This window comes from Anolis carolinensis, chromosome 2 (assembly GCF_035594765.1).
Source record: "Anolis carolinensis isolate JA03-04 chromosome 2, rAnoCar3.1.pri, whole genome shotgun sequence".
NCBI classification, from domain to species: domain Eukaryota; kingdom Metazoa; phylum Chordata; class Lepidosauria; order Squamata; family Dactyloidae; genus Anolis; species Anolis carolinensis.
The window spans coordinates 314,191,416-314,204,019 of record NC_085842.1 but is presented as its reverse complement, the minus strand read 5'-3'; the positions used below and the strand labels follow the sequence as shown (position 1 = coordinate 314,204,019).

The 12,604-nt window shown below is 40.5% G+C and overlaps 1 protein-coding gene across 1 annotated transcript in view; it reads right to left on the bottom strand.

The window, feature by feature from the left end:
• The window catches only part of epg5 (ectopic P-granules 5 autophagy tethering factor), a 73,002-nt gene that overhangs the window by 31,990 nt on the left and 28,408 nt on the right, over positions 1 to 12,604 (bottom strand). The window contains exons 13-22 of the mRNA XM_062972592.1: positions 12,314 to 12,454; positions 11,194 to 11,358; positions 10,829 to 10,948; positions 9,631 to 9,890; positions 8,070 to 8,210; positions 6,333 to 6,477; positions 5,254 to 5,451; positions 3,104 to 3,214; positions 299 to 418; positions 21 to 187 (exon numbers count right to left, since the gene is read on the bottom strand). Coding sequence (XP_062828662.1) covers positions 21 to 187; positions 299 to 418; positions 3,104 to 3,214; positions 5,254 to 5,451; positions 6,333 to 6,477; positions 8,070 to 8,210; positions 9,631 to 9,890; positions 10,829 to 10,948; positions 11,194 to 11,358; positions 12,314 to 12,454 — 1,568 coding nt within the window. The remainder of the gene's footprint in view (positions 1 to 20; positions 188 to 298; positions 419 to 3,103; positions 3,215 to 5,253; positions 5,452 to 6,332; positions 6,478 to 8,069; positions 8,211 to 9,630; positions 9,891 to 10,828; positions 10,949 to 11,193; positions 11,359 to 12,313; positions 12,455 to 12,604) is intronic.

Sequence of the window (12,604 nt, the reverse complement as noted above, 5' to 3'; positions counted from 1 at the left end):
CCTTCAAAGTGCTAACTCACCCATACTGTGGCCCTGGGCGATGGAGGTAAAGGAGGAAGAACTTCTGCCAGATGAGTGGAAGGAGGGGATGGTCAGCCGGTGTCACGAGGGCCTGATGAGCCCAACGGTAGATCAGAAGCCGCTGAAGCGACGGCACGATGGGCAACTTCAGCTGGGACTGAGCTTTCTGGAAGCAGAAGAAACATTTATTTGAAACCTGAGCAAGCAAGTCAAGCTTCTTTGGGGGGAAGGTTTTTTCAGAGAAGATGTCTTCCATGAGAAGATGTTTCTCTTTTACCTTCAGAGCCTGCTCAGGAGTGAAGGGGTTGCTGACCAGCTCTCTTTCCACCACCCTACGGAGTTGAGAGTCTTCTTCAAATATGGACTCCATATTCAGAATGGTCCAGGCAAACCAAACCTTCAAATAATGAACAAAGACAAAGTCAGTTTCCTTCAGGTGATAGTTCTAAAGCAGGGATTGGGGAAGTATAAGTCTCCAGTGCTGCATTCATGGCCCCTGAAGCCTCACAACTTTTGCCTCCCCCAAGTCTCATGACCTCACAGTTTCTTTTAAAAATCGATTCTATTTTTGAGTTATTCATGCTCCAAAATTGCATGGAAATATAAAAAATTTGAAAACATGCAAAATCACTCTCACCTAACAATACAATTACTGCCTAATAACCTCCATTAGCTTCTGCAGTCCATCTCATAATGGCAATACAAAATGATGTGAGGACATGTTTGTCACCATTTTAAGAAGAAGAAAATGGAGATAGTTGAGCTTATTTGTTTATTATTATTATTTATTTTATTTTTATCCCATGTTTCTCCCCATAGGGCAGTGGTTCTCAACCTTCCTAATGCCGTGACCCTTTAATACAGTTCCTCATGTTGTGGTGACCCCCAACCATGAAATTATTTTCGTTGCTACTTCATAACTGTATTTTTGCTACTGTTATGAATCCTAATGTACATATCTGATATGCAGGATGTATTTTCATTCACTAGAACAGATTTGAATACTGGCAGAGTTGGGGGAAGGATTGATTTTGTCATTTGGGAGTTGAAGTTGCTGGAATTTACAGTTAACCTACAATCAAAGAGCATTTATTCGGAACTCCACCAATAATGGAACTGAACCAAACTTGGCACACAGAACCCCCTTGACCAACAGAAAATACTGGAAGGGTTTGGTGGGCATTGACCTTGAGTGTTGGAGTTGTAGTTCACCTACATCCAGAGAGCACTGTGGACTCCAAACAATGATGGATCTGGACCACACTTGGCACGAATACTCAATATGCCCAAATGTGAACACTGGTGGAGTTTTGGAGAAAATAGACCTTGACAGTTGCTAGGATTTATAGTTCACTTAAAAAGCCCCTTGAACCCCATCAACGATAGAATTGGGCCAGAACTGCTAGGTTGGCAGAAGCTGGAGCTAACAGCGGGTGCTCACTCCGCTCCCCGGATTCAAACCTGCGACCTTTTGGTCTGGAAGTTCAGCAGTACAGCGCTTTAACACACTGCACCACCGAGGGCTCCTATTAATACCATTTAGATTACATTTAAAAACTAGACAGTAACACAAAATCCCACCCACAGCAACTCCAGGAGCAGCTTGTCCCTCATCATTCATTAAATGGCAACCAGGGATGGGACCGTCCTGTATTATTTATTATTATTATTATTATGACACAGCAAACAAGATAGATATGCTGGATTTCATATCACAAAATCACAAGTCGAACACTTCCCAAGTGTCTAGGACTGTGTGATGTATTTTCGGATGACGCGCGCAGATCCCAGCAGGGTGGCCTTTTGGAGCTGGCAGATCGTGATTTTATCAATGTCTATTGTTTCCAAATACCGGCTGAGATCTTTTGGCACGGCACCCAATGTGCCCATCACCACCGGGACCACCTGCACTGGTTTCTGCCAGAGTCTTTGAAGTTCAATCTTGAGGTCCTGATAGCGGCTGAGTTTTTCCTGTTGTTTTTCGTCAATGCAACTGTCACCTGGGATGGCAACATCAATGATCCAAACCTTTTTCTTTTCCACAACTGTGATGTCTGGTGTGTTATGTTCCAGAACTTTGTCAGTCTGGATTAGGAAGTCCCACAGTATCTTTGCGTGCTCATTTTCCAAAACTTTTGCAGGTTTGTGATCCCACCAGTTCTTTGCTGCTGGGAGGTGGTACTTGAGGCATAAGTTCCAATGAATCATTTGGGCCACATAGTTGTGCCTCTGTTTGTAGTCTGACTGTGCAATTTTCTTACAGCAGTTGAGGATATGATCAATGGTTTCGTCGGTTTCCTTGCACAGTCTGCATTTTGGGTCATCAGCTGATTTTTCAATCTTGGCCTTAATTGCATTTGTTCTGATGGCTTGCTCCTGGGCTGCAAGTGGGTCCACTTCCTGCAGGTCCACAAAGTTGCCTAATACTGTTCTAGGCCTCCAATCATTTTGAATCACCAAACGCAAGAAGTTATTCCATAGTGAAAGAAGAAGGATGAGTTATATACTATTAGGTTGCTATTAGATTCTAAAGTGACAAGAAATGATAGTAAGAGCCAGGACCATTCCATAAGATAGCACTAAGGACTCTACCACTTGGGGATGATTGGGTAATTCGCAAGCCAGTGTGTAATAATAATAATAAGGAATAATAAAAGAAGCACTAACTTATCTGTAGTTAAGAGTGATGAGAAAAGGAGATTAAACAACGAGAGAACAGAGTGCGTAGGAGACAGTGAGTTGGAGAGAGAGAGAGAGGAGTTGGCAAGTTGCTACCCAGGGGTGCTAAACTTCTGGCATTCCAGTTACAGAGCAACTGAAGGATCAACAAAGATCAGAGATTAAAAGCTACATTATATGGTGAAGGTATGAACTCAGTGGTAGTCCAAAGCGTACAAAGAAGAGCTGGAAGAGACTCTGCTAAGATTTATGTAAATGCTGTATGTAAAGCTGTTCTACAAAGATACACGTGGTGATTGTCTACTCCTTTACTGGAGAGGGACTGCTTCCACTGAAGAAGGGGGTTGGCTTATTCCTGTACGAAGAACCCCACAATTGCTGCGACAGCCGGCATTTCCCTTACCTGTGTAGGGTTGCCATTTCCCTCGATGAAAGAAGGCGTGATGTTGCCGGCCACAATCCAGCTGACTAAGGAGGACAGCATCCCCTTGTCACAGTGGTAGCCCAAAGCATTCTGGAAGGTTTGGAAAAAACAGAGAATGCTTGTCGGAATATACAGCGCTGACAGAGAATAATTCATCGCCAGTCTTTGCTGAATGAAATACAATGGGATTTAGAGAGCTCTAACTGTGTGCAGAACTGTGGCCTTATGTTGGAAACAAATATCACACCCCCATAATATTCTACAAATAAATTTTGGTCCATAATCAGAGTGAAGGAATAAAAGGAGACCAGAATCCACATACTAAGCAATGGTCAAAAATCTTAGTTCTTTTTTTTCTTTTTTTTTAAAAAGCTGAATGCATTATGGCCTGATTACAAATTGGCCTCTTCAAGACATATTTTTGGAACTTAATAATAATAATAATAATAATAATAATAATAATAATAATAATAATACTTTATTTTTATGCCCAGCCTCCATATGCCCTCTCTATAACAAAGGATCACCGAATATTAAAAGAAAGGTGATGAGGCCAAAACATATTGGGTTTTCTTAAAGAATAAAAGCTTTTAGCCATGGAATACCATGTGGGGTCTAGTCTGCTTTTATTCTTTCACTGAGATTATGTGCTTTCTAATATTTTGTATTATTCCATAACACTACGTAGCAAAATTTGGAAAAAAAATCTGTTCCTGGTTTGAAAGTGTGATTTCCTATTTAAATCTGTGATACTTACTTTGAAAGTAGATGTTATACTGCAGAAACTTTGTGTTTGTGTCTGTCACAAACTATGCTGAATTGGATGAGATTCATTGAAAAACTATAGCAAAATGTACTGTGGGACGTCCACAAAAACAAAGTTTTTGCAATTTCATAAACTTTTTCCATGCTTTTATGATAGATCCAATTAGGAAATGACAATAATAACCCAGGAAAAAAATAATGTTACATAGTGTAATCAGAAGAGAGGAAAGTGATTTGACCAACATTTGACATAATAGAATTTGACAGATTATGTATGGTAGGAAAGATAAAGAGAAGAGCAGTTCCTAGAAATTGGGCTATTTAATTCACAGACAAAATATGCAGATAAAGAAATGAGACACAGAGTCAAAATGCACAAGCACCTTTTCTGTAATAGAGAAAATGACATAAACTAGAAAATTATAATGGCTGGCATCCCATTAGTTATTACTTATTTATTTATGGTATTTTACTCCACCTTTCTCCACAGTGGACCCAAGGCGGCTTACAACATATAAAACATACAATACAAAAGTTAACAACATATTTACTATGTTGTACATTAGGCTCATGATCCTATAACTGTTTCCTATTCACATTGACCATCTGAGCACCACTGCCACAACTGTAAATACCCTTTGAAACCCACCTTAAAAGCCAGCCATCTTGAGTGATGGAGTTTTGTGACAAGAGGTGCATCACTGGGATAATATGATTGCCTATTTCCATTGCTGAATGAAGTGCCAGGACCAGAAGCAGGGATCCCCATGGGCCATAGAAACCCATGGCTTAGGGTGGCTGAGCAGCTTTTAAGGTGGATTTTAGGTTTCAGATCTGGAGATGGCATTCCATTATAGTAAAAGGTAAAGTCAAGTCGTGTCCGATTCTGGGGGTTGGTGCTTATCTCCATTTCTAAGCTGAAGAGCCAACGTTGTCCATAGACACCTCCAAGGTCATGTGGCCGGTATGACTGAATGGAGCGCCATTACCTTCCCGACGAGTGGTACCTATTGATCTACTCACATTTACATGTTTTCGAACTGCTAGGTTGGCAGAAGCTGGGGCTAACAGGAGCTCACCCCGCTCCCTGGATTCGAACCACCAACCTTTCGGTCAGCAAGTTCAGCAACTCAGTGGTATACCCTGCTAAGTACGCTACGGGGGGCTCCTCCATTAAAGTACATGCCATATTTAATATGGGATCCAAGCTAATTATCAGGAGCAAAGCCCACACAGAAACATATACAATATGGAAGCTGTTGTAAGCTGGGAAATGTTAAAAGCTCCTCAACACATCATCTGGGAACGTCTCTTGTATCATTTGATCTATTGCCTTTAACTGAAGAAGGATGGATCACACATACCTTGTGTTGCTGGTAGAGCACCTTCTGGACACAGTCCTCCTGGTTGAACTGGAATGCTGCTTGGCACAAGTGGTCCATCAGGCAGAGATTGGCTCTTTCCTTGTGCCACAAGGGCTGGCTGGTGAGCGCTTGGGCCCAGAACTCTAAGACGGCAGCTGGCCCAACAGCACTAGGCTGGCTGCTGATGAAAACGTGACTCTGTCAAGAGAAAACAGCGGAATGGTCCAATGGTTTGCTAGGACCACTGGGAATAAACTCACAGGGGAAAGAACCCTTAGGATGTCACAACTAAATTGTGCCTGAGATGGGCATGAGGACTAACAGCCTGAAAATGCGCAAAGCATTTGCCCCCGCTGTAAAAAGTCCAAGGATCACACAGATTTATGATATAGTCATATATGTGTGTGGCCCTTGCTTAAAAGTCCAATATGATTCTAGGATGCATTAATAAAAGTATAGGGTAAAGATCGAGGGAAGTTATATGTTCAACTCTATTCCGCTTTGGTCAGACCTCACCTGGAATAACATTGTGTCCAGTTCTGGGCAACACTATTCAAGAGAAATATTGACAAGCTGGAACGTATCCAGAGAAGGGAGACTAAAATGATCAAACATTTGGAAATCAAGCTCTATGAGGAATGGATGAGTGAGCTGGGTATGTTTAGCTTGAGGAAGAGAAGGTTAAGAAAGAACATGATTGTTGTGCTTCAATATTTAAAAAGAAACCACATTGAGGAGGGAGCAAGCTTTATTTCTGCTGCTCTGGAGACTAGAACATGGAGAAATGGATTCTAATTGCAGGAAAAAAGATTCCATCTAAACATTAGAAAGAACTGCCTGATGGTAAGAGCTGTTTGACAATAGAATATGTTGCAATGGAGCATGGTGGAGCTCCGAAGCAGTCATTTTGACATTAGGCACCAATCCCCTATTCTCCTCTTGCAACACATTATATTCTATTCTACATGGACTAATCTGCAGGAGATGGAAAATTTGAAGGTGGTGGCCATTTCAGGCACCACCTTCCCCCCCTCTCAAAAGGATCCAGAATTAAATAAAGTATGACTTCAGCTCCTGACCTGTATCATGCAGTTGAGCAACTTGATATTTTCGCCGTAATTTGCCCCAGTTATGTGCTGAGCCACTTTCTGCGTCACTTGTTGCGTCATCCCTTGAGGGACACCACTGTCCAGCTGAAGAAACTGGTGGAGGCATGATAGAAACCTAGGAAAAACCACAGGGAAGTTGCAGTTATTTCAGCACATGCTCACGTGGACACAGAAAGCAGGATTAGCACAAAGAGCTCTTGGCAGCTTGACCAGGCAACAGTATAGAACAGGCATGGGCAAACTTTGGCTCTCCCTCCAGGTGTTTTGGACTTCAACTTTCACAATTCCTAACAGCCGGTAGGCTGTTAGAAATTGTGGAGTTGAAGTTCAAAACACCTGGAGGAAGGGCCAAAGTTTGTGCATGCCTGGTACTGAAGAGTCCATATTCCTTCTAGGAGTCAGCACAAGCTTTTTGTTTTAGCATTCAAAGCCCTACACATCTTTGTTCCTTGCTATCTTTCTGCCTTTACACCCAACTCTCCACATTCGCTATAGTTAGGAACACAAGACCCACATGAAAGTAAACAAATGCAAATAAAGATATTGTATTTCCAACTTCCCAGGTAATGGTTATACCACTTAATTTGTTCTCAACTGCACTATTATTATCAAATAGTACTATTAGATTATATAACATGATTTTTGTTCCTGGGTTATAAATGTAATTTCCTAATTGGTTCTAGCATAAAAACATGGAAAAACTTTATTAACTTGCAAAACTTGCGTGTCATCCTACATTTTGCTATAGTTTTTCAATAATTATCTCATAGGCCCCTTCTACACTGACATATAAAATCCAAATTATCTGCTTTGAACTGGACTATATCGCAGTGTAGACTCACATAATCCAGTTCAAAGCAGATAATGTGGATTATCTACTTTGATAATCTGGATTGTATGGCAGTGCAGAAGGGGCCATAGAGTTTCAACCAATTCAACCTACTTTGTGGTAGCCACAAACACAAAGTGTATAACAACTACTTTCAAAGTAAAGATAGGACAACTAAAGAAGAAATAACACTTTCAAACCAGGAACAGAATTTTTAATTTTTTTTTAGTTACACAATATTATCAAGAGCATGCAATAACTAAAAAAAAGAAAGTTCCTATAACTATATAGTCAATCCTATGATGCAATTGTTGTTGTATTTATTATTTATTTATTTATTTATTTACAGCATTTATATTCCGCCCTTCTCACCCCGAAGGGGACTCAGGGCGGATCACATTACACATATAGGCAAACATTCAATGCCTTTTAACATAGAACAAAGACAAGACAAACATAGGCTCCGAGCGGGCCTCGAACTCATGACCTCCTGGTCAGAGTGATTCATTGCAGCTCGTTGCAGCTGGCTTGCTCTCCCGCATGCGCCACAGCCCGGGCTTATTAGATCCAAGATTCTAATAAGAATCTTGGATCCAATATAACTCATTTCCCCACCCCCCGCCCCCTCTTTTCTTTACCAAATTAAACCATATCCATAGTTAAACCATAAAATATAATATTAGAACCCTTTAAAATTTCAAATATTACAGAAAACCATTTATCTGACCATCTTTTAACAAGTCAACAGATAGCTATCACTGAGTTACTACATGAATTCAGTACCAAACATGTCATTCTAAAATCTTTTGAGCAACAGTGACAAAAAGTGATAGGCCTTCCACATCATGCTAAATGCCTGGCTTAAGTCCAGAACTCACTCTTCATTTTTCAGTAGGTAATACTGGCATGGGTAGAACAAAGGTAGGACTTTATCTAGCACATGAACAACTGTCCTCAGATGCCGCGACTGCACAAGAATGCTCAGGAGAGGGATTCCTTCTGCACAGAACTTCTCAATGCTATGAAAGGACAAAAAAGAGGTCTTTTAGAATACACACACACACACACACACACACTACAATGATTTGTCTCAATGCACTTTAACTTCAAGCTCTGCTCAACCATAGGAACCCAGGCAGTCTCAGGCTCTGAGAATGGGAATGGCAAATCTTCTCGGAAGAAGAAATCATGCCAAAATAACACCATGATGGGTGATCATCTTTAACAAGGTCTTCCTCTTTACCTACCTCAAGCAGAATCAACTTCTGCCAAAAAAAAATAAAACCCTATGTCATTTCTTGATATATCCAAAGTACAACAGACTCAATTTAATCATTTTGGTTTCTAGGCAGAATTCAAACTTACTTTATTCAAAATACTGAGCAAAGATTGATTGAAACACGGCCTGGCTGGGTCTTTAAAAAAAAATCTTAATGAATGAATGAATGAATTAAATTTTATTTATAGCCCACCCTAACTCCCCAAAGGGGCTCAGGGTGGCTTACAACAATATAAACAATGGAAAACATTCAATGCCAATAATAATACATAAACAAATCAAAAGCAACTCAATAAATTATGAAGCGTAAGTAAAAAAGACAATACATTGCATAATCCACATAATTATAAACATAGTAAATGCTTTAAAAGTCTCTAAAATTCAGTTAAAATAGTTGGAAGGGAGATGGTGAATAGCAAATTAAAATATGTTAGCAGCTAGGCAAGGGTACAACAGATGTACTTAAGGAGATGAGGGAGGAGGCCATTTTTAATTCTTTAGAGAGCGAGTTCCAGAAGTGAGGAGCGATCACAGAGAAGGCCCTCTCTCTTGTCCCCACCAACCGCACTTGAGACCATAATTCTAGCATTCATGTGAGACAGTTTTCCTTCAAACTTTATGATAGCAATCAGGTATATCCCCCCACCCAAAAAAAATCCCTCTTTTTCAGGGACCTGCCCCATAAACTATACAGGGAAGTGAATTCTCAGGAACCACGTCTATATTACTCGCTAAAGGCCATTTTAAATTGGTTCACTGCTCTAACTTTGATAGATAAAATAAACTGGTGGATGGATGGATGACAGATTGATCCTATGCTATAGCACAGGATCAGAGACACACGCAAAGTAAGCAATTTGAAATAGACTAAAATCGCATTACTCAAATACAGTGTCAAATTGTTCTAAAAGGCTAAAACAGTTTCAGACCCTGCTCATGTACATCCTGGAATAAATTAATTCAAACGCTGTAATGAAAAGCAGTGTTTTTGCTTTCACTGTTAAAACGACCATGTGCTGTGTATTCCATCAGCACTGGAATAAAAGTGGGGACGGGCATTTTTTTGCTAGGGTGGATAAGGTCACATAGAAAGAGATGTGATGCTTCAAGAAACCTAGAGAGGCAGAATAGAGAGGTGGCACAGAGACCATATGACTGACCTGTGGCCCACTGTGGTCATGGCCAGCGCAAGGTAGCAGCCAATGGGAAGGCCAGACCTGACAGCCTTCAGCAGTGGGTGAAATGTGGGTGATTCGGTCAGTTCAAGCACAGCGTGGGAGTGCGGGGCTGAAGGCCAGCCTTGCCGGATGCCGTAGTCATTCATGTGCAGCTTCAGCCTCAGAACCAGACCCCAAGCCCACTGGTTGAAAGAGGTTTCAGGCGTTTCTCCGTAACGGACAATGCTGGCCAAGTAGGAAACCTACAAAAGAGACCACTCTCTGCTTGTCTACAGCAATGCAACTTGCTTAGTGTTGATTTATTTATCAGAGGAGTGCAATTAAATCCATAGTGTTGGTGGCCTCCACGGGTGCCCACTACAACACATTCATGACACAAATACAAACACATATTGCCCCCCAAGTGGAAAAATTGATGGTCCCTGGCATCTCCAGTTTTATAAATCCTGGTATCTCCAGTTCAAAGAATGACAGCAGCAGGAGAATGCATAAAGCACCCAATGTTTTCAAAAAGACACTGGACAGATATCTAAGCACAAGGTAGGACTTTATGGCCCCGTATAGCCCCTTCTAACTCTATGATGTAATCTAGGGCCTATGGCCCTAGAGGCCTCCCATATAAGAGGGATCCTGAGTCACTTATAAAGGCATTATGGGATGTTCCTAAGTTTCAAAAGGCAGCAGGCAGCACTACATAGGAAAAACTTAATTTTAAAAGCAGACTAGGTGCGAAATTGCACTATCTGGTTTTGTGATCATCTTTTAAACTCAAAAAGGAAACAGACCTAGCAGAATTAGAAAAACGCAGAGAAGCCATAATTACAAAGACATAGAGAACACAAATATCCATCTTCAAAGGGCTTTGCTTTTATATTGAAACATTTGATGCAGAATATTTCTGATCTTTGCAAAAAGGAAAGAACTAGAGGTGCTCTGCACCCCGGCATTATTGCTTTCACCTAAGCCGTTCAGTTACTACTGAAACTGATTTCATTACAACATGGTCTTGTGATAAACACAACAAATAAACAAACCCTCGGTTCAAAAAAACCGGTCACATTTGTTGATATTTTAACTTGCTGATAAAAAAGGTAAGGGGATTTAAAAGAAATTTTCCTATGCTAATTTACAATAGCCACATTTTAAATAATCAGGAAATATTCAAAGGGTGACAGATTACCTGCTTGATGCTTTCAGAGATGAGTCCACTATATGGTTTCTGAGAGAGGTACTTCTGGTAAGCTTCTAAGACCATTAGTGCAATTTCAGCATGGACCATGGGATCAAGATGAAGGCTGCCCTGTTCAAGAATAATTGGCATATTTTCAAGAATGTCTACTGGCCAGAAAGACTTTTTGAAGGTTTTCCCAAGAGGCTATGGGGAGAAATTTCATCACTTGCCTGGTCCCCAACTATGCTGTTTCAGGGCTTTTTTTCTTTTCTTTTTTTTTTTTTTTTTTGAAAAAAAGTTGAAAAAACTTATTTTTTAAAAATAAATTGCTTGTTTTAATGATTAAAAGCTACAGCCTTGTTTTGAATACTTACATACTCATTTGGTCCCCAGTTGAGCCCCTCCAGAATAATGCAAGCTAATTTGTTCTCAACTTCGGTCAGGTTGTGATTCAGCAGCCAGTTGCGGATCAGGGCAATTTCTGGTGCAGAGGGCTTCCAAAGATGCATTGGCAGCTCCTTAAATAAATAAAGAGTAACCTATAGAGAGAAAAACAAAGGGGAAGAAGTAGAGTTTTAAACACTGACAATGTAAAGACAATGCAAAAAAACCACCCTGAAAACTGCTTTTCCTCTAGAAATCTTCCAAGCATCCTGTGATTTTCTCAAAGAACCCATAAAATTACATAAAACCTTACAAAAAAGGAGTTTTTTGGAATCTCATTTCTGGAAAAGTCTAAGCAGGAATAGGTCTATAGCACTATGGCTTTCTAAGTTGTATTTCCTGGGCTAGTGCAAAATTCGAATCCACATTGTTTATCCAGGTAGATTTGGAAGTGTATATGAAGGGAATGAACCATCAGATGTTCCTGCCTTTCTCGGCAGTAGCTTTACAGACTAAGGCAAACATCTGGAGGACCATATGATTCCCATCCCTGATTTAAATTGAGGTTTTTAAGCAGATGTTGGGGGACTATCAGAAATGCTGGAATAAACAGATCACTTACACTGGTGGAAGAAAGACTAGTTTACCATTTGAGTACCTTCTTAATGAGAGGAGAGAGGTGCCATTCTGTTAGGATACAATACATTTGCTGCGGTTAGGGGTCCAGGTTCCCCATGAAAGTAGAAAAGTTGTGAACCAAAACAAACTATTTTTTTTAACTTGATGGAAAACCCTTCTAGGCATCTCTAAGTCTTACAGTATGATTCAGTGGTCAACATTCACCAGAACCTAACTACAGAATCACACTGAAGGACCTAGAGAGTCCTAGAGATTCTTGAGGTTCTCCAATGTGACCATAGACTCAAGCTGAAATACCTAGAAATGACTACAGAACATTTCAATCAAATCTGTGAATAATCAAATTCACAAATGTGGAGGGCCAACTGTACTTTTCTTGACACAGAATTTTGCTTAGGACTCGAATGAACCCAACCATGGTCAAAGGACATTATCCAACTTTAGGCTTCTGCAATCTGACACAGTTCTTACCATGCCGACCTTTTCTATGGTGTCTCTGACTCGCTCCAGTAGGACAGAAATCATGCCTGTATGGACAGCAGTGATGGCGCCCAGGAGTTCCCGGCCAACCTTTGAAAAGGTTTCTCTTGTGGAAAGGCTCACATAAGATACCTGGGTGGAAACATGCAAGAATTCACATATACATATACATATATCCTTTACTAAAGATACTTAGCACCTACAAATTAATATATTTGAAAATCCAAGTGAATAAAGTAAATGTTTGGATTGCTCACCCCAAGGAGAGCCAAATCCAGCACA